The 27,916-nt window shown below is 47.4% G+C and overlaps 1 protein-coding gene across 1 annotated transcript; it reads left to right on the top strand.

Annotated features, from left to right (window-relative positions):
- Positions 1–63: 63 nt before the first annotated feature.
- PLPP2 (phospholipid phosphatase 2) lies at positions 64–26,020 on the top strand. The gene is made up of 6 exons (XM_088149375.1): positions 64–471; positions 16,443–16,594; positions 18,802–19,079; positions 20,952–21,009; positions 22,900–23,076; positions 25,027–26,020. Exons 1-6 carry the CDS (start codon positions 420–422, stop codon positions 25,162–25,164), a joined length of 855 nt encoding a protein of 284 aa, XP_088005501.1. The 5' UTR covers positions 64–419; the 3' UTR covers positions 25,165–26,020.
- The last annotated feature ends 1,896 nt before the right edge of the window (positions 26,021–27,916 follow it).

Raw genomic sequence — 27,916 nt, 5'->3', positions numbered from 1 at the left:
TCTTCACGTGCTCAGGAATCCCGGCTCCTGAAGCGCTTTCCGAAAACGAAGGCGCTCGCTCGTCACTTTTCCACAGGTGGGGCTCCCAGCGGTCGGAGAGGCGAGGCGCTCTGCACATGCTCGGAGCACGCGCCGCCGGAGTGGCTTAAGCCCAGCCCTGCGCCTCGCCCCAGAGGGAAGGGAAGAGAAGCGAGGAGAGGAGAGGAGAAGAGAAGAGAAGCGAGCAGGGCGAGGGCGGTGCTTTCCCGGCCGAGCTCACCCGCCCGCGGCTGCCTTCCAGCCTCCCTCGGCCGGCTCCGCCTCCCCGCTTCCTCCCCTCCGAAGCGGCGGCGGCGGCGGCGGCGGCGTTGGGGCTCGTCCTTCGCCCGGCGGGCGCGCGATGTGAGCGTCTGGCGCGCAGAACCGGCGGGCGCGGCGCGATGGAGCGCACCAAGCTGTTCGTGGCGCTGGACGTCCTGTGCCTGGTGGTCGGTAAGGACGCCGGGGCCCCCGCCTCTCGCGCCCCCGGCCCCTCCGCCCGGGGCGAGGGAAGGGCGCCCCCTCTTTCTCACGCCCCCGGGAAGTTGCGCAGCCGGGCTCGGCGTTTGGGCCCTCCCTTAATGCGCCCATCCGTGGGGAAAGGGGGTCCCGAGCGCTCCCCTCTACTCTGCAGCCTGCTCCCCTTAGCATCCCCCTCCCAAAGACAGACCATTGTATTGACTGACTGACTGATTGGTTTCCATCTGGGTCGTTTAGCCATCATGTCTCCTGCTTCCCTCTGCCTTTTCCTGCAGGGGGTGGGAAAAGTTTGGCCAGCCGCCTTTCCTTCTACTCCCAAATCTGTTGGGCACCCCCCTCCCTCCCTCCTTTCTTTCCATGACTTTGGTTGGGACCCTCAAGGGGAGGGTCAGGAGCTTAAAGGGGCCCTTTGCGGAGCCCCAGAGAATTGGAAGGGGATCCACATGTTTTCTCGGGGGGGGGAGTTTTTCCCCCTGCGTCACTGGTCCTTGTTTGGGTGCCTGGGGAAGGATGGCTCCCTGGAACCCTTACGAGAAACCCATACTTTACCAATTTGCCTTGCTGCAGAGGGTTATTCGTCATCCCTCGTAATGCTGCTGCCTTGCCTTTATTGAGACCAGCTGGGGGGGGATGCTCCCCCCTTTCCCCCCCTGTGCTGGGGCAAACAAACCCAGCATCCCTGCTCTTCTGGTTTTAATGCCAGTTCATCTCACGTTCTCTGTCCCTTTCGAGAAATCCTCCTGCCCCCAAGGGCTGTGTTCACAGGACACGCTTAGCCTGCTTCCTGGAGGAACCCGTTTTCTGAGTTCACGCAAGACCCTGAACTAACCAAAGGCCAATTTGTGGGACACCCTGAGCTGCAAAAAGACCAAACCTGGGTGAAGACTGACAAGCTTAGCATGTCATGTAAATGCAGGGGCTGTGTCTTTCATTGAAGTGATTGCAGGGGTTGTGTGGGTGCTCAACCTGGCAGAGAGAAAGACTTGAACCCAGTGCTCAACGGTATGAGCTTGGGAAGAAGAAGTTCCTGATGGACTTTCTTTCAAGAACTAGTTGGCAAAGCTTTGGAGCCCAACAGGCTTATCCATAGTTAACTGAATCATGGCTTAGTGACAGAACACACTTTTCTGCATTTGCAGCCCCCGAAACAGACTGCCTGGCCCTCCAGACAAAGCTGGCTGGTTTGCAGGTCCCTGTGTGATCTGAACCCAATGCACAACATTTCTATATCCAAACAGCATGTTTGGATTTAAGCGTGTTCCACGACCCCTGCCAAATGTGCTTTGTTTATAAACCACTATTGGACAAGCTATGGCTGGGTCATAGGAAGCCAGCTGTTGCTTCAGTCCTGTCAGGACCACCTTGTGTGGTGGGCTGTTTTAGCTGGAAGAAGGGCAGTGCGACAGGTATGGGTGGGTGGGAGTGAGCGTTGAACTTGGATTGCTTTGGGGGGACACGCCCAGCTGTTTCAACGTGCTGCTTTGTCCTTAGGGAGTTGGTGTGCATAATTTTGATTGGGACTTTGTCTTGCACTCAGAAAATCAACAAAATGCTTATGGATCTGAACTGGGGTGAATGGAGGGGTGATTCCAGATGTGGAGAAAACTGGGACGGAAGCCATGAGATGGGACTTTCTCAAGACTGCTGTTAAACGAGTGTGGCTTTGAATCCAGGGCTGTGGTGGCCCCAGGGGGGTCAAGATGGCAGCCATGAACCATGCTGCTGAAGCCCTTGCCCTTTTTCTGTGTGGGTCCTGTTGGTTGGGGCACCCTCTTTGCTTTCTTGATCCTCTCTAGACACCCCCAGGTGGTACCCAAATTCTGGAAAGGATTTTTTTTTTTAAAAAGACAGGATGCAAAAAGCATAGGAGTACCTTTAGTTCAGAATGCTGGCTCCAATTTCTTGTTAACCGGTCTGAAATGTTTTGCCCGGATGGTTTTTGAACAGACAGGCATCAAACTGAGATGGGAATGCAGCTAGTGCTGATATAAATAGTGCCAGTATCAATAGGGGGGTATAGATCATCCTAATCAATACATGAGAAGGAAGGCAGCGTAACTCCAGCAGCTTGCTAAAGGGTGGTTCTGTTGAAGTATGGTGGCTAACAGCCTGTTGATAGACAAATTCATCCATCTAGAGATCTGATTCCTTTTCCTGAACATTTTGGTCCCCCACTTTCAGTGTGTCTTGTGGCAGTGAGTTCCAAGCATCTAATATGCATTGTTGTGAGGGTTGAACATCATCTGGTTGGATTAAAGCTGGTTCTGTAGGATTAAAGCTGGGCAGCCCAGCCAAATAGGGGAAACGTGTTTTTGGAGGGGTGATGCTCAGACAGAGCGAGACAAGCACATCCTGTGTGCTAAGCCAGGGCGCATGTGATTTTTTATTAAAAATGTTAAGCAAGAAGATAAAAACGAATAGAAACTAATACAGAGTAAGAAAAAAAAAATCAAAGAGCTGAAAGTGCAACAGCAAAGAAAGAAAAAAGATTCAGAGAAGTATCTTCGCAGCAGTTATAAGTACAATTATAAATTTGCCTCTTGCTCTGTGGTTACAATATAACCCTTTTTTCTATAATCTATTTTTAATCATCAAAACCATAACTCATAAGTTCATTTTTTTCTGTTTCATGCAAAAAGTCTATAAGGAGTTTCCAGCCAGCAGTAAACATAGATATTGTCTTTTCAAAATCAAAAAAGTCAATTTGGCCATCTCAGCACGTTCCGTCATCTTCACCGACTGTTCCTGCGTGGTGGGTAGTGCTAAATCTTTCCATCTTTGTGCTTACAAGGATCTCGCCGCAGTTATCGTATATAAAAACAAAAGTTCTATGACTTTTTTCCAACTGTTTGGCCATCAGTCTCAAAAGAAAACCTCCAGACGTGGCCCGTGTGATATCAGTACATCAAAGTTTCCAAAGTATGGAAGAAACCCAGGGTGTTTTAGTGGTTAGGACAGTGTTCCTCAACCTCAGCCCCTTTAAGATGTGTGGACTTCAACTCCCAGAATTCCCCCAGCTGGGGGGATTCTGGGAGTTGAAGTCCACACATCTTAAAGGGGCTGAGGTTGAGGAACACTGGGTTAGGACTAGGAATGAGGGCAATGGTGTGGGGCTTTGGACCAGTCCCCCCTCCTCAGCCCAAAAGACAGTGTGGCATAGTGGGAAGGGGCTGGATTAACCTCTAATCCCTCCTCGGGCACAGAAGCTCATTGGCTGACTTTGGGCCAATCCCTCCCTCTCAGCCCAGCCTACCTCACAGGGGCATTGTGGAGGAAAAATGGGAGGAGCAAGCCTTATGCAGGCTGCCTTCAGCTCCTAAATGAAAGTTGAGATATAAATCAAATGAATACATTTGCGCACCTTAGTATGGTGGTAGGGAACTTGGTCCCCCCGCCTCACTCTGTGTTCGGAGTCAAAGGGTGTTGTAACTCAGCAAATCTGGAGTGCCCCAGGACCTCTACTCACCCTATAATTCAGGGTTTTTCAAACTTGGCCAGTTTAAGATGTGTGGACTTCGACTCCCAGAATTCCCTAGCCAGCATTTGTGGACTTCAACTCCCAGAATTCATGGCTGGCTGGGGAATTCTGGGAGTTGAAGTCCACACATCTTAAAGTTGCCGAGGTCGAGAAACACTGGTTCAAACGGCCTTGAATGATCCCAACCCTAAGCAACTAATTCTCCTTTTGCCCCTTGCCCAAACTCTCCCCCACGTTTCCAGCCTTAAATGTCAGCCGAGGAAGGGACAATTTCTGTAGAATAAAAAGCGGTGTTGGAGTCTGATGTGGGTGGTGGGTCAGGGGCTCTATTCATGTCTAGAGCCGATCGGAGGAGAAAGGGGCATTCCATGTGCCTCTTAACCCTCCGCCAACTCCACAAACATCCGATAAAATGTAAAAAAAACCCCAAATAATGGTTCTCCGCTCCCTGTTGTGTTTGATCTCTCGGGTGGGTCTGCCCGCTTGGGGTATGGTGGTCACCAAAGTCATGGCCAAGGGAGGTGACACGAAAAGATCCTTGAGATGTCTCCGGTGGGAAGGCAGCCATCCGCTACAGCGAGCTTGGCTTTCCAGAAAACTGGGTTTATCGAAAAAGAACAAAAAGGAAAACTACAGAGCTCACCTGGCAGGTATAAAAGATCAGTTTCCACACCCTCCCAGTGCCAGTTGATGAATCATCTGGACATGGCTGCTTTTATTAAAAAGAAAGAAAGGAATTCTAAACTCGGCAGAAAGCAAATCTGACGTGGGACCCCATGCTTCTGGCGCTGGATCTGATCCCTCAAAAGTGCTCCTCTTCTCTTTTAAATATGAATGTATGAAAGAAATGTAAGGACATTTTGCCCCTTCCTTCTGGAGTAAGATAAAAAATATATCGCTAAAAAGGAAACAATACAGCTAAAATACGTGCTTAAGCAAATTTAGGAGTTTTTTTTCCTTCGCACATTTTTAATTGCACATATTCTTTTCAGCTTTGGGTGTGTGCGTGTGTGTGTTTTAAGTTTCCTCCTCCGTGACAGTGACTTTGGGACTTTAGATCTGCCTGCAACTTTGCCCTGTAGCGAGAGAACCAGGAAATTAATATGTGAACTGACACTAACCATAACTTTATTTTTTGGCATATCTGCATGTTGGTGCTTGTCATTCAAGTGAATTACGTATTGTAAACTTGGCATAGCTTTTTCTCCAGGGTGTTTGTTTATTAGATTACAGTACACTTTTCCCCAGCCTTTCACCCTCCTGATGTTTCTGGAACAAAGCTCCCGGCATTGAATGCATGTCATGGGTATTAAATTTGTAGCTCTAACACATCCGGACCTAGACAACCTAAGTGATGTTTAACGAGAGGTGGGATGGAGAGAGAAGAGAAATAAAACCACCTTTGAGTTAAATATACTTTGGAAAGTTAAGAGTGTAAGACTTTAGTCTTGGGAAGAAGTGTTTTTTCTATAAATACCCAAGGATGCGTGGGCCATTAAGGTAGAGTGCTCCAGATTTGGGAGACTTTCAGCCGATCAATTAAAGGAATGGATGTGTGTGTGTGTGTGAGAGAGAGAGAGAGAGAGAAGTGGTTTTGTTCTGCACAACGTGTCTGCTTTATTTGGAATCTGATAATATCCTGGAGTGTGTTTGTCTGTATTTTGGGACGAGGGTTGACGGGAAGGGAACAAGATTAGCAAAAACAGCCATTTGGCAAAAGCCTAATTTATTCCCCGTGGGCTGGTTGATGGGAAGGACAAAGGATTTTGCCAAGAACCGAAGCTCCCATTCCAGTTCCAGGAAGTTTTCCTTCGTCCTTCATCCAGCTTTTGAGATCTTGGCAGACCTTCTCAATCGCTGCGCCTAGACTCTTGCCAAGGGAGGCCAAACCATCTTTCTTACCCTGCCACCAGCAATCTAAGGCCATTTTTATTCCATTGGTGTTTGCCATTTAATTTGATTGGCTGCTGAATGTGTTTTTGAATCTCTTAATGCTATTCTAATTTTTAATTTTGATGAGTATTGTTTCAACTCTGCCTTTGTTCTTCTATTTATAGTTCCTTGTTAGCTTCCTTGAGTGCTAAGAAGATGCTTTTCCCGGAAGAAGCATTTGCTTTCCTTACGTAACAGAGAATGCCTCTTCTGAGATGAAGCCCCCCCCCCTTTTTAAGGTTTCATCTCCTTATACTGGAAGAAATGCCTCTTCTAAGAATGCCTCTTCTAAGAAGCAGCTTTCTCCCCCTTTGAAGAAGTGTTTCCTAGCCCTGCGCAAGAAAGAATGCTTCTTCTAAGAAGCTTTCCCTTCCTTTTTAAGAAAACTTTCTCTCCTTACACTAGAAAGGATGCCTCTTCTAAGAAGAAGCTTTCTCTCCCCCTTTAAGAAGAAGCATTTTCTGCCCTCCTGCAGGTGAGAATTCTGCTTCTAAGAAGAAGCTTCCTTACCCTTTTTAATGTGAAGCATTTTCTTTTCTCACATAGGAAGAAATGTATTATTTTGTATTTACTATATCTTGAAGTGGATTACAACTGAGAATGTGCTATCAAGTCACTGTGAACACTTGATGGATTATGTCCCAACAATTCGGTGTTGACTCTTGGCGACCACATAGATAGATTTTCTCCATGATGATCCGTTCCTAACCTGGTCCTTCAGGTCTGTCTCCAACTTGGTCCTTTAGGTCTCCCAGTGGTGGGAGTCCATCCACCTTGGGGCTGATCATCCTCTTCTTTTTTCTTCTACATTTCCCAGCATTATGGATTTTTCAACGGAGCTAGGTCTTCGCAGCGTGTGTCCAAAATATAATTTGAGCCTGGTCATCGGGGCCTCAAGGGAGAACTCTGGGCTGATTTGTTCAATGATCCATCAGTTTGTTTTCTTGGCTGTCCACAGAATTCTCAGGAGTCTTCTCCAATATTAAAGGTCAGAACTATCAATACACTTCCTGTCCTACTCCATCAAAGTCCAACTTTTGCTTCCATAGAGGGTCACAGGGAAGACTGTGGCTTGCACAATTCTGATCTTTGTAGGTATGGACACCTCCCAGCATCTGTGTATCTATCAACTGTTAGCCTTGATAGATTTCTTGACTGCTGGTTCCTTTACTGTTGATGGTCAGTCCTAAAAGGAGAACCTCTCCACCACTTCAATATCTTCATTGTCAATTCTAAGGCTGTTTGCCACACCTCTTATAAGTTTGGTGGTCTTTATATTTAATTGTTTTCTCATTTTTTTCACCGTGCTCCTTGGCTTTCATTACTAGAGCTTGCAGATCCGTTGCGTTTTCAGCCACCAGAAGAGCGTCATCAGCCTAACGCAGGTTATAGATGTTTCTTCTTCCACCTTTCAAACCACCCGCATCTTCTTCCCATCCAGCCTTCCTCAACATCTAATCAGCATGGAACAGATTGCAATACATGCATGAAAATGCAACAATAAAAACAAAAACTTGAACAGGTAGACCACGGAACAGTTTTATTAAAAAGGTGGCAAGGGAAAGCAGAGAAGGGATAAGGTCTCCAAAAATGGTCTCCTTTCACAGGATGGAGCAAATGCGTCTTCTGAAGTGGCACCAGAGATATCTCTTCTGAGAAGTACATCCAGCCCACGCATGGCTCTTTTCAACGTTACCGTTCCAGTCACACAATGTATTTTGAGCGGCTAATATTGATTTCATTATCTCACCCAGCCCTTCTGTGCCTGACGACTCGGGAGCGTCTGCCCTTCGAACCGTTGGACCTTGCGACAAAGTCAGGGGCCCGGGTGGCACAGATTGGACATGTTCAGGCTGAACGTGTTTTCATAAGGCTTTTTACGTTTGGACTTTTTTTTGCCACAAGCCTCAGGACAGGAGTGGGACGTCCTCCCCATCCAGGGTGGGAGAAGCAGGACGGGATGAAAAAACCAGTCCTAAATTTTCAGACCTGGGCTTTGGAAAGAAAAATTCCAATCGAAAAGCCAGCATGTTGGGCTTGGGTCAAACCTGATCAAGTGTGCGTTGGGGTGCGGCTTGTTTATATGCTACGGAGAATGCCGTTAAGAGGACTCTTGTAGGTACTTGGTGGAGCACGTCTGGAATGGAGAAATTCCACCTGGATTGAGCAATTCTTTCCCTCCTTGTCAGTCATGTGATGGCCTTTTTGGGGTTGTTTTTGTTTTTTAAGTTGGAGAAAGTTGTCTCCTTTTAAAGATTTGTCGATGCGCTGATTTGGAAGAGGAAGGGAACCTAATATCCCAGCCGTTGATTTTGTCTCAGGGTCGGCAACCTGGAGGCCGGATTTGGCCCCGGGGCAGCAATTTGATTTAGCTAACCAGATTTCATTAATTGATAATAGCTTAGCCAAGTTCCTAGCCGATCTGGATCTGAAATGTGGCTGCTTTTAGAAGGCCTATATAGATTGGCAGGTCTCCTTCTCTATCGACTCTTTTGTTTCTTGGAAGGGGGCTAAATGAGTCACACTTGAATTCGAAAAGGCAAACAAATCTTCCCCGGCCTTTGAGAAGAGCCTTAAAAGGCAGATCCTTAAATACAAGATGGCTTCAGAGCACTTTCCTAGTTCCAGCTGAATCATTTCTCAGAGGAGGAGAGTTGGTGCAAAGGAGGCTTTATTATAACTGAGTCCCAACAAGTTTCGGCGGCTGCTTTGTCTGAGAGTTGGAAAAAAATCAACGGAACGCCGCGCTTGCAATGCATCAGGCATCTTCCAAGCGGGACTAGAACATACATCCAATACAATTAATGTAAATAATACATTGCATTCTTTAATTGCGTTATTTGAACCCCTAAGAACGATGGAAGAAGGGAATCCTCAGAGAAAGCCCCCCCCCCAAAGCTTTAAAAAGGGAACCACGTAAAGCCATTAAGAGCAGGCCCATGCGATATCAGTGAAATGAACTGCAAATAAATGGCTGTATTTTAGAGGCTCCTCTGAATAGCGATGAGATGAACAAATTGAACAACTTGGGTTTTTTTTCTTTTCTTTTTTGGGGATGCTCCACATTAAAACATATGAACAAAACCTCATTTCTCACTTTCTCTACACTTTCCTTCTTTTCTTCCTTCCTCCCCTCCCTCCTTTCTTTCCCGATTTACCATCCAGCTTGTATTTTAAAACTGCTTCTTGTCTCTCCTCCTTTGTCTTTAATGCATCAAGGTCACTGGGACTGTTCTTTGCAGAGCTGGAAATGATGTCCACACTACCCTGGTTACTATAAATAAGCTTTTTAAAGCCATTTTTGCTTATAAGCATCCTTGGATTGATTCTTTCTTTCTTCCTTCCTTCCTTCCTTCCTTCCTTCCTTCCTTCCTTCCTTCCTTCCTTCTTTCTTTCTTTCTTTCTTTCTTTCTTTCTTTCTTTCTTTCTTTCTTTCTTTCTTTCTTTCTTTCTTTCTTTCCTTCCTTCCTTCCTTCCTTCCTTCCTTCCTTCCTTCCTTCCTTCCTTCCTTCCTTCCTTCCTTCCTTCCTTCCTTCCTTCCTTCCTTCCTTCCTTCCTTCTTTCTTTCTTTCTTTCTTTCTTTCTTTCTTTCTTTCTTTCTTTCTTTCTTTCCTTCCTTCCTTCCTTCCTTCCTTCCTTCCTTCCTTCCTTCCTTCCTTCCTTCCTTCCTTCCTTCCTTCCTTCCTTCCTTCCTTCCTTCCTTCCTTCCTTCCTTCCTTCCTTCCTTCCTTCCTTCCTTCCTTCCTTCCTTCCTCTCCCTCTCAAACAATCCAGTTTTGACTTGCTCCGCCCAGGAGAAGATGGAAAGAGACAACAGTCTTGTCCCCAAAATAGTGATTTCCGACTCCGTAATTTTAAAAGTGCCCTTTAAAAAGAGCACCAAGGTTTTAATTTTCAGCAGCGGCCACCTCCGTTGCACGTCTGGCCTTTGCTTCTCACCCCTGCCACCTAAATTGGGTGCAGTCGGAGGTGAAGGGTGACGTTGCAGCTGTTTTGGTTAGACCCACGTCTTGAGCATCTGTATTTTTAGTCTGGGAACAGATTAGCACACAAACGAGAGCTTAAAATGGCCTGTAACTTAGAATTTCCTTTGTTTCCCTGTGTGTGATGTGTAAGCAAACTATAAATAACAGATCCGCATTTTAGGAAGGATGAGTTTTTTGGGATCACCTGCGGGGGAGCACAAATCACAGAGGTTCTGTGTGGGAGAGAAAGTTATAAATATCTTTTGTGGCCAACTTGCTGTAGTCTCTGAGATTCAAGAGGCCACACTCCTTTTGCATGGGGCCAATACAGAGGGTAGTCCTGGGGCATCTTGGGACTCCAAGGTCAGTAGATCTCACTCCTGGGAAGCACATGTGGGATTGCAGTTTAGGCTATGGGATGTCCTGCCACAAGATCTGGAAGCCCCATAGCCCAGGGCCCAAAGATCCCCGCCATCAGCCTCCGTTTTGGGTCAGCATGGTGGAGAAACGTTTGGAGAGCCCTGGAGAATGTTGAACCAGGAGGCGCTCACAGTTGGAAATGTCAGAGAGGCATTTCTGGCATGGTTGACATGAAGCAAGTAACCAAGTGACGACATGGGGTTTTGTACTAGGGAGAGCCAAAATACATTTTCAGAGTTTATGTGGGGAGGCAGAATTCTGTACAAGAAGAAAATGGGCATTTCGAGCCATAGGCTGCCCTCAGCTCTGCACCCGAGCTGTGCAAAGCAGGAAATGAATGTTGGGGTGCAGGCAAGGCCCACCCCTGATGTGGGAGCACTCGTGCCAACCAATTAGGATCCTGTTTGTCTGCCACTCACATGCAGACATCCCAGAAAGGAAGGGGGGAAGGACCTTTCCTTCTTTGGTTGGACATCAAAGTGAACTTAATTCCTCCCTGTGTTGCAATTCTTCCATTTTGCCTGTAAAACCGGTTAGGTGACTTTCAGCGAGGTCAGCAGGAACTTGAGCACAAAGGTTGGGTGAATTTCAACAAAGGTATGTTGGAAGGTCTAGAGTACACATCTTTAGTGGCAGAAAGGTCTGTTTGGTTCAGGAAATCTTTGGGTTCTTCCTCTTCCCATCGTGGCTTAGCAGCCTGGGGCAGGTCACTTCTGAACACCTGAGCAGCCCTTCTTTGCCCTCCTTGTTCAGGCAGATAACCCTGGAGGTGCAGGCTTAAGGCTGATGGAACCTGCAGAATTACCCCTAGTGAATTTTTTTTTTAAGTGATTTTTTTTTTTAAGTGATTTGTTTAACCCCAGGGTAGGGTTGACTACTCCAAGGTTATCTGAACAAGAATTTGAACTGGGTTTTCCTGCTCTGGCACTGTAACCACTACACCAGTGTTTCTCAACCTCGGCCACTTTAAGACGGTGGACTTCAACTGCCAGGATTCCCCAGCCAGCCATGCTGGCTGGGGAATCCTGGGAGTTGAAGTCCACTTGTCTTAAAGTTGTTACGATTGAGAAACACTGGTTTGAACTATAGTTTGCAACGTTTACACATCGTTTTAAAGTTGCCAAGGTTAAGAAATGTTGTCTAAAAGGCTGTTACTTGCAGTTCTCTGCTGAAACCAAAAGCAGAAGAGCCGTTGAGTTGAAATTCAAAAAAGAGTCAGCCTGAAATTAGGAAGCAGGTCCTCATGGTTGAGCTGTTAAGCGGTGGAAGTATCTGCTGAGAACTGGGGTGGTCCCCCTCACTGCAGAGTTTCAAACAGGGCGAGGGCCACCCATCCAGGGTGGTTTAGCAGATTCCTGCACCCAGCAGGAAGGTTGAGCTAGGTGACCTCTGAAGTCCCTTCCCATTCATACAGGCTGGGTTTCTGCCATAGCCCCTTGCCAAACAGCAAGCCAGACATCAGAGTAAGATCCCCAGGAGGTTGCTAGAATATATTTCTGGTGGGGGGTAATACCTTGGTCAAAAATACAAAAAGGGTGAGCTAAAGCTAGTTTGTTCCACATCTCAGATCTTATCTTTAGCGATCCAATCCATCCACTTTGCATGAAGATGCCAAACGGGCGTGTAATTTGGTTAGGAAGCTGGTTAGGGGTTGTAATGAGATCCGTCACCCCTTTTGAAAAGATCGGGGTTGCTGTTGAGGATTTGCACACTTGGGCACAGGAGGAGCTGTGGGTGTGAATGGCAAGGCCAACGTCACTGTTGCTTTTAGAAGTTCTGCCGGAATGAGATCACAATTTTTTTTAAAAAATTAACAATGGAGCGTAAGAGTATCAGAGGTGGTGACAGGGAGGGGACCTTAACATGGCTGGAGGAGAGCCTGATTTTTAAGCGATACCCTGAATCTTTTGAAAGGGATGAACTCAGCCCTCGTAGAATTGTGTTCCTTGCACCAAATTTTATCAGGGGCCAGAGTTACTCACCAGAATCTCGTGATCGGTTCTCGCAGGGCTGCAAAATCAAAAGGATTCTGTATAGGACGCCAGGACTCCTGTTATCTGCAAATAGCTTGATTAAATTAAAAAGAAAAAGATGGGCCGCCTTTGAGAGTCTTCTTAATGGAACCGGGTTATTTATTTTAGACGCGTTGAGAAACCCAACATTTGGATCGGAGTACACCCTAATATAGAAAAGAATTCTGCAGAATATTTTTTAAGTGTACTCATTCAGCAGAATTGTCCAAAAAGGGGGGAAAGTTGCACGGGCTACTTAATCTCCAGGACGGGATGAACCACAGATAGCTTCCTAAAATGTGAAAATTCCAGAAATGTGGTTGTGGTGGAGTAGTGTATGTTTGGGGGAGAAAACAAGGCATGTCCTTAATTTTATTGATTCATGCCACAGCTGGCTTGAAGAATCTCAAGAAAAACAACTTTTTTTAAAAAAAGAAGAAAAAAACTGGATATCCAATGGGAAGACTGTTCCTTATATAACTAAAGCAGCCTGTGTATGCAAAGAAACACCCACATACTTAAAACAACAGACATGTCAACAAAATCCGTAGAAGGAATGGAAAATGGAGGAGAAATAAAAAGGAGGTTCCTGGATGAAGAAGAGCAGCTGCTGAATTTTGCTGCAGGTCCAACTTACCAACCTGGGTGGACTGAAGCTTAGGGTCCAAACCAGGGTTTCTCAACCTTGGCAACTTTAAGACGTGTGGACTTCAACTCCCAGAATTCCCCAGCCAGCCATGTTGGCTGGGGAATTCTGGGAGTTGGAGTCCACACGTCTTAAAGTTGATGCTGGCTGGGGAGTTCTGGGAGTTGGAGTCCACGCATCTTAAAGTTGATGCTGGCTGGGGAGTTCTGGGAGTTGGAGTCCACGCATCTTAAAGTTGATGCTGGCTGGGGAGTTCTGGGAGTTGGAGTCCACGCATCTTAAAGTTGATGCTGGCTGGGGAGTTCTGGGAGTTGGAGTCCACCCATGTTCAAGTGGCCAAGGTTGAGAAACCCTGGTCCAAACAAACCACAACCTTGCCTTACAACCGTTCATCCATCAAAAGACTTGGAAAACAGGAGCCAAACTGTCCTTTTGAATTCTTTTGGACAAGCACAGGGTACAGAGCCGGTGTCCTTGGGACCGGAACCCAAACGGGGGAGCAGGTCCCCCAAGCCCCCTTTTCTGCAGCAGACCCATTGAGCAAGAAACGAGGAGCCAAGCGTAGCACACAGGAAGGCCTTGTTGGAGCCTGGATCCTTTTACTCCCCAACCGTGAAGAGAATTAAAAGTCCAGCCTTGCCCGCTTTGCTTTGGCCTGTCCTTTGATTTCCAGGTCTCATAATGCTTTTTCTGGGGAGGGATGATACTACTGAGAGCCAGGTTGGTGGAGTGGTTTAAGCCACCAGGCGAGAAACCAGGAGGTCCTGAGTTCGAGTCCTGCCTTAGCTGGGGGACTTTGGGCCAGCCCCCCTCTCTCCAAGAAAGAAGACGACAAGGGCAAACCACTTCCAAAAATCCTGCCGAGAAAACTGCAGGGACTCGTCCCCGTAGTGATCTAGAAGGATGCACCACGTGCAAACAAAAAACGTGTTTCCTCAAGAGAGCCACACTAAGCAAGGCTCGGGGAGGCAGGCTAGTGTGCAGGAAAATCTATTATTAATATGTACTTATTAGAGAACCAGTTTGGTGCAGTGGTTAGTCACCCGGCTAGAGACCCGGAGGCCGTGAGTTCAAATTCTGCCTTAGGCACGAAGCCAGCTGGGTGACTTTCGGCCAGTTAGTCACTCTCGGCCCTGGGAAAAAGAAGATAAGGGCAAAATGATGCCAAGAAGTCCTCAAGGACTTGTCCAAGCCGTTCGCCAAATACCATCTCGGTCACACTTCTGCTTTCTGGAAACCCAGTTTCCCACAAAACTCTGCACGGCCCCAGCCTCGCTAGCTTTCAGGAAAAGGGTTTTTTCTCCTGTTTTTTACATTTTTGTGCGTGCAACAATTAGGTGGCTTGTAAATTGAAATCATTGTCGTCCCCCACACGGATTACCAACTCACTGTGTCTTTTCCAGTTTCCCGAATGTGGTATAATCATCCCATTGAAAATGTCGTTGCAAATTATGTCAGCGTTTTATGGGATATTAGCTCTCTAGAACGAAGTGAACCAAATAGAGCCGTAAAGCGGGAGGAAAAAAGAGAACTTTTTGTCCGTGTGGCAATGCCTGGGGGCAGCAGAATGGAGGGGGAAAAGGCAAAACGTTTATACGATCTGAAGAGAAACCAGAGTATTTTTATTAGAGTGCTCTCTGGCCTAAAGGCCCCAATAAAGGTTTTGATTTGATGGAGGAAAAAGAATGGAAAAATTGCACGTAGCCGACGATCAAAATGGTTAGATTATGGAAAAGACCTTGCAATTCATCCCTAGAGTTTTTAGCACATTAGGTGGAGTAACGAAGGGATTAAATGCAATTTTACAAGAAATATATCAATGCGGATTTTGATGACGTTAGGTGGGTAATTCTAGGTTCCTGCCTGGAACTTGGGTTTCCAGGGAACACCGCTGGAAGACACGGCCATCTTGGTTTGTTCTACTCCTTCAGGAATAAAAGCATCATCGTATCATCAAGGAAAAGTGAATTCTAGTCTCTCTCTTTGGAATAATGACGGGCATTCTCGGCTGACACCAGCTTTCAGCATCTGTGCCTGGCAGGACCCATTAATAGCGCCTTCCCTGCATTTCAAACCCCGCTATGAGCAGTTTTAGCGGCCGATCTAATTTTCCGATTCTGATCGGTCATGGGAATCAATTGAACCCTTTCTCCCCCCGCCCCCCGATGTCTGCCCTTGCAAAGCCGCTGCGTGTCTTTTGGGTTCCCACCGTACTTTGAACCAAAAACCAATCGAATGGGCTCGGTTCGCAGATTGAAAGGTTTGTTCTTAACCAGATTGACTACCTACGGGTGAATGCATTTGCCAGGTCTTTGACCGACCTGTTGAATGACGTTGAACACGGCTGTTTTGATGAGATTAGTCAGTCGCTGCAGGGACTTAAGCAGAGGCATGTGGCCTGTAGTGAAATGAAGCTAAGAAAACAGGGTTTGATCCTCGTATATTAATGTATCATGGTTACAATGCTCAGGTTACAATAAAATTATACCGGGGGGAGAGTTTGAATTGCTGAGGCGGAAGAAATCCCTAGGCCAGATCTGCCTTGCTAAAAATGTTCCCCTTTGCCAACCTAAATTCTTCCTTCTCAGAAATGGAAGACCCAGGCATGAATGCAGCAATCAAAAGATCAGTGCCAATGTTTCCCTTTTCCAATTTGTAATTCTTTCTTCCAAGGATTGTGTTTAACATTTCTGCTGCAGCATCACATCAAAGGCTCGCTATTTCTGAGATCCACATAAAACTAAAAATATGATATACGTGGGATTTAGATTGCAATGCAAGATGCCTTCGATTCAGCATCTGTGGGTATTTAAAAAACAGTGGTTTTCTTGCTGAGGTTAGGGCTCCATCTGAGGTGGTATTTAACTTGGGTGATGCTATCAAGATTATGGCTGTCACAGGGGGGAGAGCCTTATAAGCCAAAAGGGTCAGAACCGAGGGTAGATAATCCCTCTCTGTTGTTGTGGACATCAAATAATCCCCATTAGGATGGTCAGAGCCATGGAGACTATTTTTGCAATTCTTTCTTCAATGAAGTAAAGGATTGTATTTGACCTTTCTGCTGCAGCATCACATCAAAGGCTCACTCTTCTAAGGTCAGCCTAAACAATTGTTAGATCTTCTCATCCAGCACTCTAGCAACCTGTATACTACTCTGTGGGCAGGAACGTGGGTGTTTTTTTTCTTTGCAAGAAAACATTTAGCTGGTCCAATTCAGTAGAAGAGGTCCTGTCCCTCCGGAACCAGAAGATGATGCTATTCTGATGGGTTGCTTTTGAGCTGGAAAGGTTAAGCGCAGCCAGAAAATGTAAAGGACAATTTCTTTGGTGCATAAACAACTTGTGTCAAGGTGGCAAAAAACAGCAGGGCCTGAACAGTTGTCATTGCCATGCTGACCATAATTTGATTTATGTAGCGCCTGGGCAGTGATGGGTTCGAGATAAAAGTTGGCAGGGGGCCCCGTTGAACGCTGTTTCTGTTCTGCCTTGCAGCCTCTCTTCCTTTCGCCATCCTGAGCTTGGTGAATTCTCCCTACAAACGGGGTTTCTACTGTGATGACACTTCCATCCGCTATCCGTACAAGTCGGACACCATTACGCATGGGGTGATGGCCGGAGTGACCATTTCTTGCACGGTTCTCATAGTAAGACCAATGGCTGTTCGCTCCTCTCTTGACGAAATTTTCAAATCTAGGGACGGTTTTGCAGAGCTCCTAAAAGAGCTGGGGAGGCAGGATTTGGTGGTTGAATCGAGCGGGGAACTGGGGTGGTGGTGGCAAAAAGAATATTAAGAAATTGGAAAAGTGAAATTGCAGTATTCCAGATGTCAAGGAATGGGTGATCTCTCTGTTTTGGAAAAGGCCGTATTCTCTACCGATCAAAGGATGCAGCAGTATGGGTTATTATGGCAAAGATTCCGAGATGTCTTGCAATAATATCCTGTATGGTCGTGAATTCACTGGTATACCAGTGACTATTGATAAGTATAAAATATAAGGCAGATTTTTTTTTCTTTTCCTTCTTAGTTGGGATGTCTAGTTGGTATTTTAATTTTTTAAGTTTCCTTTTTTTTTTAAGATTAAAGATTGATACAAAAATAATACATGTAAAATAATACTAATAATAAAAGATTTGCACAGTTTCATTCATTGGGTTTAACTCAGGGAAAAAGAAAATAGAAATCTTGAGAATTGAATGAGCAAGTCTCCAGCCCATTATTATGGAATTTTGTTAAGTTTTTTGAGCATCATCTCAGATTGACAGGGTAAGGCAGTGTTTCTCAATCTTGGCAACTTGAAGAAGTGTGGACTTCAACTCCCAGAATTCCCCAGCCAGCATAGCTGGCTAGGGAATTCTGGGAGTTGAAGTCCACACATCTTCAAGCTGTGTGGAACTCTGGGAGTTGAAGTCCACACATCTTCAAGCTGTGTGGAATTCTGGGAGTTGAAGTCCACACTTCTTCAAGCTGTGTGGAACTCTGGGAGTTGAAGTCCACACATCTCCAAGCTGTGTGGAATTCTGGGAGTTGAAGTCCACACTTCTTCAAGTGGCCAAGGTTGAGAAACATTGAGCTAAGGACTCTTTTATCAGATGAGATGGAAAGTCTATTTGTCACATTTGGAAAAATTTCCTTTTCTTTCCCATCTTTCAAATTTATGGCTAGTTTTTACTTGGCCCCTCTTCTGAGAAACTGATCCAGGGAAGGTCATGATGCTTTCCTTATTCTCGGATCTGCCAGCCCAAGAATTAATGAAGGACTGCTACATTACCTGTAGCCAGTTTTTTTAAAAAAATAAAACAGTTAAAACTTTATTTAACAATAATACAGCATATACAGGAATGGATAGCTAGAGAGAGATCTTCATTTCCCTCTTTTAAGAAGTACACCAACTGTCCTTTGTGCTTGGATTTTTTTTTTCTTTTTGGTTTGGGTTTATTATAATCCTTTTGTCTGATTTGAAACAAAGGTGTATTTTCCAAAAAGATATTAAGTGTGAATGAACAGATAATTACTGAGGATATACAATTATTGCTCAATATAACATTAGTAAAAGATACTGAGCAGAGTGTATTTAATGGTTTGGATGATATGAAAAGAAACATAAATGTTTGAGCTTAACACCAACGCCTCCTCTATATTATTGTTTTATAAATGTGGAGGGGGGCAAGAACCTTCGGCCAGTTTTGAACTGGGTATCTTGTCTTTTTCAGCCACCGTACATCTCAATCTCTTTTTCCTGATGGACCGCCTGGCTAGAGCTTGCCCCTACTTAATTAAAGTTTCAGACTCAATTGGATTAGATTAGATTAGATTAGATTAATTTTTTTTATCCTGCCTTTATTATTTTTATAACTCACTCAAGGCAGCAAACATACCTCGTACTCCTTCCTCCTCTTGCTTTCCCCACAACAACCCTGTGAGGTGGGCTGGGCTGAGAGAGAGGGACTGGCCCAAAGTGGCCAAACAGGATAAAGTGGTTTGTCTCAGACTGGAAAAGTTTTGCGTGGAAGTTGCCCTTCTGTTTCCCCAGGAGTGACGGGGTTGGCGGGTTCACACACTGCAGGGTCCCCTACCGTGGACCCAGTTCAGCGCGTGGTGTGAACCGGAGCTGAGCGTGGGGCCTTGAACCTGGCTAATTTAAGACCACAGCTGGTCCTTCTTGCATTGGAAATGAGCGAGCAAGGAGGGTCCATAGATGCACCTTCAGCCCTGGGAGCTCACAAGACAATTTAGGGCCAGTTGCCTCACCACCAGCTTGCCCCATCGGCTTGTTTTTGGGTGGAAGTTGAGGAGGGAGGGTGTAGGGACGTCCCTGGAGCTTTTCTTCTTGTTGTTTCCTCTACTTGCTAGATTTCAGCCGGCGAGGCGTACCTGGTCTACACAGAACGGTTGTACTCCCGCTCCCAGTTTAATAATTATCTGGCTGCCCTGTACAAAGTTATTGGGACATTCCTGTTCGGCAGTGCGGTCAGCCAGTCGCTGACCGACTTGGCAAAGTACATGATCGGGCGTCTGCGGCCCAATTTCCTGGCGGTCTGTGACCCTGACTGGACAAAAGTGAATTGCTCGGTTTACGTCCAGGTGGAAGACGTGTGCCAGGGCAACCTCAGAGACATCACAGAGTCCAGGTAAGTGCCCCACCGTTGGAGGCGTTTCCTCCTGCAAGGTTCGTCTAGCTCACCTGCTTCTGTATTGCATCTGTGTGTTCCATATTGGAACACAACCGTTCAGTGAAATCTTGCTTTGGGGGAAACAGGTACAGGTCGTCCTCCTTTAGCAGCCACAATTGGGATCGGCAACTTGGTTGTTAAGTGAAACTGTGACTGGGCTTACGATCTGACTTCAGCTTTCCTTTATTTTACAGACCTGCGAAGGTCGTAAATGCAAGGATTTTTTGTAAGCTACTTTTCAGCACCGTTGTAACTGTGAATGGTCGCTGAACGAGGCAGCTGCTAAAGGAGGGCTACCTGTATCCATAATTAACTAATTAGCCAATTTTTTTTTTTAATTCCTTTGAGTCAGTCTTGACTCCTGGAGACTGCCTGGACAAGTCCCTCCAGTTTTCTTGGTAAGATTTCAGGAGGGGTTTGCCGTTGCCTCCTTCCTAGGGCTGAGTCAGAGTGACTGGCCCGAGGCCACCCAACTGGCTTCATGCCTAAGGCGGGACTCAAACTCAGGGTCTCCTGGTTTCTAGCCTGATGCCTTAACCACTACACCAAACTGCTTCTCTTAATTAATGTCCGTAAACTCGTGAGGATTTACTCAAAGGCCAAACGTGATATCGTTTGGGTCCAACTGGGTCATTGGGGTGATGCTGATGTTACCCAAATGCCTTCGTTGGTCCTGCAAATGCCGTACTTGCCCAATGACATCATCAGGCAAACGACAGACATCGCAGCAGAAATTTGGTCAGCGTGCAAAGCTCATTGCGTCACAATCTGCTAAAAGGAGGTTTGGGTATAATGTCCCTCAAGGGGGGAAATATATGCAAAAGAATAAATTCTGTGTCAGGAACAGATGAAGGGGAGTCTGAACTGAATTTTCCAGCAAGTCTGAAAATCAGTACAGTTATAAACAGACGATGGTGATGGTTAATAGGAAACAGTCAACAGCTGATAATGATTCATAATCGTTAATGAATAAAGAGGATTCAGTATAGGTCTTAATTGATGAAAGATGAACTTATGAACGAACCCTTGCGTCTGTATTTATTGATAAGAATAACTCCTTTGCTGGAGGTGTTTAAACCGAGGCAGGATGGTCAGGAATCAGGAATGCTGGCATTAAGGATTTCTGAACTGGGCAAAGGATGGGTTAGATGACCTCCAGGGCCCCTTTCAATCCTTCCACTCTCATTTCCCAGGCTTAAAGCATGTTTTTCCAACAGTCTGTGTAATTTCTCCAAGGACATCGGTGTGGCTCTCCACGCTTCCCATAATAAGGGAAGCTGAGCCTCTGGAGATGAACTTGAAGAAGGAACGTAAGAATGGTTGAATAAACATCCGCTCAGCCCTGGGAAAGACAAGGGGTGGGAAAGAAACTCAAGATTCCCCTGCCTTGGTTCTCTTTGGTATAAGAGGGGACAAAGGGAGACGGTGCCAGGCTTTCAAAATTCTGTTACTATGTCCCGTAACAGAAAAGTAAGGTTCCTGTCGTCCTCGTGGGGTCTGTTTCCTGAAGGGTTAGCAGAAGCCAAGGGTGATGGGGAAGATTGTGTTCCCCACCCCAAGAGGCAGGAGGAGAGTGGGGGGCCAAGAGCTTGGAAGGACACCTTGTTGCAGTCAATAAAATCAGGCAGTGTCCGGTAGCACCTTTTCCAGCTAAGAACTTTTATTACAAGGCAGAAGCTGAAGCCGGGTCTGATCCGGAAGAGGCGCAGCTTCTCCGCAGTGAGAATTTGGGGAGGCTCCATTCAGGAGGGAGAAAGTATCAGCCAATCCATTCATTCATTCATTCATTCATTCATTCATTGAAATATATATATATTTCTTTTTTTCTAGATTATCATTCTATTCTGGACATTCTTCATTTGGGATGTACTGCATGGTGTTTTTAGCGGTGAGTGAGCGAATCGCGGGGCTCAAAGGGTTCTCTGGGTTGTCAGGAGGGAGGCCAAGCTGGGTGGGGGCTGCTTTAGGGACCGAGGGAGGCAGATTCCTTTGCAGGTCAAAGGATCAAGGAGGAAGGATTGGGGAGATCTACCAAACAGCCAGCGTTCCCACAGATCAGGAGGAGATCTGGACTGAGTTCCCAAAGCTGGTTCTTAAAAAAGATAAATAATTAAAAACACTTTTAAAAAATTAGGGAGCAGATGTTCTGCTTTCCCTACCTAAAGACTTTCTCTACCTAAATTCTGAATTGCCGATACTGCTCAGAGCAGGAAAGGCGGATCCAGGAACCAACCGCATAACTGGTTTCACATTAAACCCAGGTCAGTTAAGGGGCTAGTGGATTGTGTGAATATAAACCAGCTGCCTCTCTGTATCAAGCCCTGATTGTAATAAGGAGGAACACAGGGGTCTGTCTTTATTTTTATTAAAGAGGCCCAACTTCAGGGCCCACACACTACCTGGCATTCAAAGGTCCCCATTCAGTATTCCAGGGAAGACTGGAAATGTGGAAAAACCCTGCTAATCAATATATAGATGACATTGAGGAAAGTAGGCTAATGATCTGAGTCAGTGACTGGTTCATCTCTAACCAGATCAGTGAAAGTGGCTGCATTCACACAAGCTATTCAACTTGGTTAATTTTCTTTACAGGTAGTCCTCACTTAACAACCACAATAGGGACTGGAAAATTCATTGTTAAGCAGGGCGGTTGTTAAGTGAGTCACACCCAATTTTACAACCTTTTTCGCAGCGGTCATTAAGCGAATCACCGTGGCCATTAAGCAGATCACGCGGTTCCCCATTGATTTTGCTTGCTGGAAGTCAGCTGGGAAGACTGCAAATGGTAATCATGTGACCCTGGGACGCTGCAACCGTCGTAAGTGCAAGCCGGTTGCCAAGCACCCGGATCGCGATCACGTGACTGCAGGGGTGCCGCGATGGTTGTAAGTGCGAGGACCGGTTGTAAGTCCCTTTGTAACTTCAAACAGTCACTAAACAAATGGTTGTTAAGTGAGGACTGCCTGTATTTGCCTTTGTGTATTGGGCAAAGGCAGCCATGTGGTTTGGTGCCTCATGCAAACCGCAGATAATGGGTTAATTCAGTCAGTTGCTAAAGGGTGCTGTGTGAACGCAGCCACCAAGTTCCTTTCTGCGTGCACGGACAATTTGATCAGAAGTTAGAGTTTTCCTGGCTCTGCCATTTCAGAATGCCATGTTTGGGGTTGGAGGCTGGGGCGGGGGGCAAGGTTATTATCTCTGACCATGCACCTTCCTGGATAAACTTCCCAGAACTTTGATGGAAAGCAAGTCCCGCCATTCAGCAGCAGAATTGGTAGCTCAGTCACAGAGCGCTGGTTTTGCCCGCTGCAGACGGGAGGTTTGGTTTCTGGCTTTTCTAATCCATTAACAAGGAACCAACTGGGGCACCAACAGTGGGCCTGTTCCCACCACATGCTTGCTAACAAAGTCAACTAAAAAAAAAAAACCCTTGGTGACGGGGGCCAAAGTTTGATTAGCTTTTGTTTAAAATGGGGAGGGGGATGTTGCATGGTTATTTATTTACTGACTTCCTTCCTTCCTTTATTTATTTGCTTTCTTGCTTGATTTGTGTGCCCCCTTATTCCCCATGGCCTCGTTGGGCGAATCCAGCCCTTGGGGTTCGTTTCGGACTCAAAGGCTTGGCGGAATCCGGCTCGGTTCAGAATTCATCAGGTTCAGCCCTGTTGGGCGAACGAAGACCTTCTCTTGCCAGATCGCTGTCCTCCGGCAGGGCGCTACAGCGGCTTCCATCTCCGGGGCCCCTTCCTTTCTCATGTCCTGCCCTCTTTGTTTCTAGCTTTACGTCCAGGCCCGCCTGGTCGGCAGATGGGCTCGGCTGCTGCGCCCGACGATCCAGTTCTTCCTCTTCTCCTTCGCCATCTACGTGGGCTACAGCCGCGTGTCGGACTACAAGCACCACTGGAGCGATGTGCTGGTTGGCCTCCTGCAGGGAGCACTCATCGCCGTCCTCACTGTAAGCCAAGGGGTGGTAGCAGAGCAGAGAAACTTCACTGGTTCTGCTGGTGTCGTCTTCTCACTCTCTGGATAGGTGTCCTCCAGCCTCGCTTTGGCCCAGGAATTGCTGGGTGGTACCCTTTCCCTCTGCGTTCAGCCCCGCTCACGCTTCCAAAAAATGGAATTTTGCCCCAACGCATTCTCTGTCTTCTCAGAGGTGGGTTTATCCTGGGAGAACGTCCCTTTTGGGAGGGCCAGATCTTTCCCTGGCCCGCCAAGGGCAAAAATGGGCCGCAGGACCAGGAAGCAAACTGCACTGGGCTTTTACATTTCCTTAAACTGAAAGGGACGAAGGAGAGCTAGTATCAGGGGTGTGCTGAACAGTTCAAATTGAAAACACCTCGTTTTGAATTGCAGAGCTGCTGTTGAGAGGGCCGGGTGGGCTGTCTGGAGCATTTGGGAAATGGTTTCAGTTCAGAAGATCTCAATTCCAAGGGTAAAGGGGTTTTGTTTAAGCTCAGGGCACGTTAAGATGGTGTTTTGCACCTGAAGAGTTGTTTCACGCGTGAAATGGGACATTTCACACTCAGCAATTCAATTGGGGCCTCCCCAAGGCTTTGGAAGGGGGATTCCATGTTTCTCCCTGGACCCCAAATGGTACATACCTTGACCGGTCCGGTCCCCCTTAGCCGGCTCCCGCTTCATGGGCGCGAATGTCTGCGAACAAACATTCTCTGACCTCGCAGCGGCTCAGCCAATGGGATTCGCTCACCGGCTCGGTTCCGCCAACCCGCTTCTGCCTGGGCGCTCCCATCAGCCCTGCAGAGCCAGCCCGGCCCCCTCCAGACTCGGGACTCCGCTCTCCCGGATTCCCCGCAACAGCCGAGCTGGCCGAGTCCCCAGGCGGGAGCGGCTCTTCCTGGCCGGCTTAAGGGGGTTGCAGCTGGTGCAGCTGGAGAGGGCCCGAAAAGTGGGTCCCCCTAGCAAGGGCTCTCCCCACATCTCCTCCCCACACTCTGCTCACGGATGCCCTGGCCCACGGGGTCTCGGGCACTCTCCTGCTCCGCTGCTTCTCCATCCCGGCTGGGCCAGAGGGGCACATTCCCAGGACACGGGGGGGGGGCGTCGGAGGAGGGCGGGACCTGCGAGTGACGGAGACCAGGACCGCCCTCCAGCAGCCAGGGAGCACAGGGGGAGGGGGCCCTCCTGCCTGCTGGGCTGAGGGTCCACGGCAGCCCTGGGCAAGGAGTCTCCGCTCCCCTCAGGGCCAGGAGGGCCAGGCTGGCTGCGCCACGGAGGGGGCAGCAGAGAGACCAGGACCTCCTGCCTGTCTGCATCTTGGCAGAACGAAGAACCTGGCCCCAAATCCCACGCGTGTGGGTGTGCACGCACATGCGGAGAGAGGAGGCTGTGGGCATCAGAGACAGGCCTGTGGCTTGCTTTGATCAGGTGCCTTGAGGCGTTTTGCCCAGAGACCAAGGGGGACTCTCGCTGGGCACAGCCCTGGTTCCTCCAGAATGCAAAGCTCCGTCTGGTTCTGGGGGGTCAGCAGAGGAGAAAGGGCGTTGCTGTGATGCGCCAGGAGTGCCTGGGACCCACGGAGTGGCTCTTCTCCTTATTTCAATGGCCGCCTTGGCCCTGGGGCTGCTGCCAACCTGCCCAATGCCCAGCCGTGCCAAGTCACCCCAATGCCCAGACCAGACCCCTCTCACCATGATGCCCTGCGGCCCTGGGCCACCACCATTGCCCAAGGAAGGCTGCTACTAGCAAGCCCGCCATTCCCCGTGTGCTGTGAGGCCACAGAGGTGGGGAGGGCAGGCATTCAACATCTTTTCCCAGAATCCCCCTGCTTGTTAGTCCAGGGCTGCATGTAAGTGAGGGCCCCAAGCTTCCTCAGACCGCCCCGACCTCCTCCTCTTCCAACTGCTGCCTCTCCGGCGTCTTCTCACTCGAGCCCCCTTTGTCGCAGGTCCGCTACGTCTCCGACTTCTTCAAGCCGAGACCGCTGGCACCGTGCACCGAAAAGGAACTTGGGCGTAAACCCAGCATCCCCCTGCCGCTGAGTGAGTCAGAGTGTAACCACTGCAACTACCGGGTTCCTGCGTGAACGGGGCAATTTTGAATTGTTCTGATCTGAGCGGCAAACACATACCCGGCTTTTAGCTGGCGGCTCTTGCTCCCCGCCTTGCTACGTGCCTTTTGGACTTGTCCGACGAGGAGGAAACACAGCAGGACATTTTTCATGTTGTTGTTCTTTTGTACTTGTTTTTAAACCATGGTTTTGTACGATGCCCGATGCTACTGCACCACGCGTTTGTCACTTGGGAATGCCCGCCTCACCGCCCCGTAAGCCAAGGTCCAGGAGAGAATCCGAACGTTTTCCCACGTTGGGTCTGTGGTTAAGGACCTTCTGGACACACCCTCCCCTTGTGGGGTAAATAGCCCCCCTGTTTAATGTCCTCTTTTGGTTTGAACTTCGCTCTTGCACCTTTAATACCAGCTTGCTTTGCAAACGTTAGTGGGTATCTGATCATTTTCTCTCCCCAGAACCGTGGAAGGACTCACCCGTGGCCAAGTGAAGATCCAAAAGTAGGTAGGGTGTTTTTAGCACCCTTTGTTTTCATTTTCCTGGTATGTGGGTACCCTTCTTAGGAGCCCAATGGGGATCCATTGGGGGGCCCGTGCCAGGATGCAGACAAACCCTCTGAAATGAGGTTTCATCTGGGAGAACTCCCAGCCAGTTGCTCTGTAGGAAGCAAATTGTGGTCCTTGTCTTAAAATGGAGTGCGGTGGGGGATACCGGAAGAAACTCTGGGATTGGATGTGAATGATGATGATTAAACTGCTAAACGGGGGGTCCTACCTCTCCGATACCAACCAAAGTTTCTGTACCGGTGGATTTTTGTTTTCCAGTTGGTAAAATTGAGAAAAATTCAATAAATCGAAATGGACTTTTTAAGTAACTACGGACATCTTTTTATTATTTCTTGCTGCTGCTGCTGCTGCTGCTGCTGCTGCTGCTGCTGCTGCTGCTGCTGCTGCTGCTGCTGCTGATAATATTTTCCCCAAAGCTTTGAAGTTCGAAATTCTAGCCCTGTGGATGGGAAAACTCCAGATTACGGGCTTTTAGTGCTACGCCAAGAGAGAATAAAAGCACTTCAGCGATTTTAACAGCATGCATTTCTACTTGGAGGTTAACGGTTTGGGCTTGAATGCGTGTATTTCCTGCCCACGGTGGTGAGGAATGTGGATTGAAGGGGCACGGTGTTTTGATCAAGTTTTGACCCTTTCAAGGCTTGGCCCAAGCAACTCTCATTCAGGTGGGTTATTATGAAGCCAGGTGCATCCAGGAAGACCAGTACAAATTTCAAACCATTTCCTGCCCACCAGCCTTTCAAAAACCCAAGGGCAGTTCCCCTTGTTTAGGGAAAGAATGTCTTCTAAAATAGGAGGCCTTCTTAACCAGCAGGAAAAAAAGAGAATAATGCCTTGTTTTCCCCAGGCAGGGAGTTCCACAGGTAGCAGCTACTGAAACGTTTCTTTCATCATGTCTCTTTCGTTTACTGACATGTATATGCTGCCCTGCTCAAAAGACTTTAAGCCTTTTCAGACGTGTGGACTTCAAATCCCAGAATTCCACAGCCAGCATGGCCCTGATGGGAATTCTGGGAGTTGAAGTCCACATACATGGAAGTTGTCAAAGCTGGGAAACACTGTTCTAAGCCAGAAAAACAATTCACCCAAAAATAAAAATCATCACTAACCAACAATAAAAAGCATGATGCTAAAAAACAACAACAGAGGAACAGCAGCCTCAAATATTTTCCCCTATCCCTGGAAACACAGCAGAGGAGCAACGTCTGTCTGTTTTAAGGGAGCAGGCAGATTTTTACTGATTTATATCCACCCTTATTTTGTGCAAACACAAGGCCCGCTCCTCTTATTTTCCCCACAACAACAACCCTGTGAGGTGGCTTGGGCTGAGCGGAAGCGTCTGGCCCAACATCACTCAGCTGGCGTGTTGTGCCAGGATATGAAAAAGAAAAGCCGTTTCAACGGTATTCTGTGTTTTAGCCAACAATCTTTTCTGTTTCCTAAGCAAGCTGTTTGGCTCTGGTATTCTTGGAAACGAAAACGTAGGCTGGAAGATGAGGCCTTGCGCTGTGCCAGCTTTCGGTTAAAAAAACCAAAAAAAGCTTTAAACAGAGGGAAAAAAGGGTGGCACAGATGCCAAAGGAGACGTCTGTGAGCATACTGGCACTCCGTGGTGCCACACGGGAGACGACAGACATAGGAAATCTGATATATTAATTCAGCTTCTGCACATTATTGATAGCGCATTTCTGGGTTAATATACCTCGGATAGCGATTTGCTCTGGGGGTGCTGGGGGTTTTGTTGCGGCTGTACGTGGTTCTGATGTTTTCGTGGTGGGTTTGCGAGCCCCCCAGGTTGCGGCCCATAAGATGGGCAGTCATCTAAGTCTTTTCAATAAATAAATCCAATTTTCCTGCCCGTTCCGTGCTCAGCATTAGCATGGGAAGCTGATCAGGGCGACTTACACTATTTATTGTTCTGTAGCAAAACAGATTTCAGCTTCAGAAATATTTCAGCAGTTAAAGGAGTGATCGAAATGGGGCCAGAGGGGGAGATTTTTTTTTTATTCATCTTCTAGCCTCCAGTGCTATTTTTTCCTTCAGCTCCTCGCTATACATTTTAACTTGTTCTGCTGTGCTTTTTTTCCCCTTTCTTTTAATCCACATCAGCATTGAAGAATGGCTGATTCAGGCCCTTTCTTGCTATTTGCAACGGGTCTTTGGGAACATCTTTTTGCTGTTTCCTTTTTTTTTTTTCCTGCCAG

This window comes from Python bivittatus, unplaced genomic scaffold, assembly GCF_059951505.1.
Source record: "Python bivittatus isolate LINGU-HERP-01145 unplaced genomic scaffold, Pbiv_v1 ctg000580_np1212, whole genome shotgun sequence".
NCBI classification, from domain to species: domain Eukaryota; kingdom Metazoa; phylum Chordata; class Lepidosauria; order Squamata; family Pythonidae; genus Python; species Python bivittatus.
The sequence above is the reverse complement of the archived record's forward strand: the minus strand, read 5'-3'. Positions and strand labels throughout refer to the sequence as shown.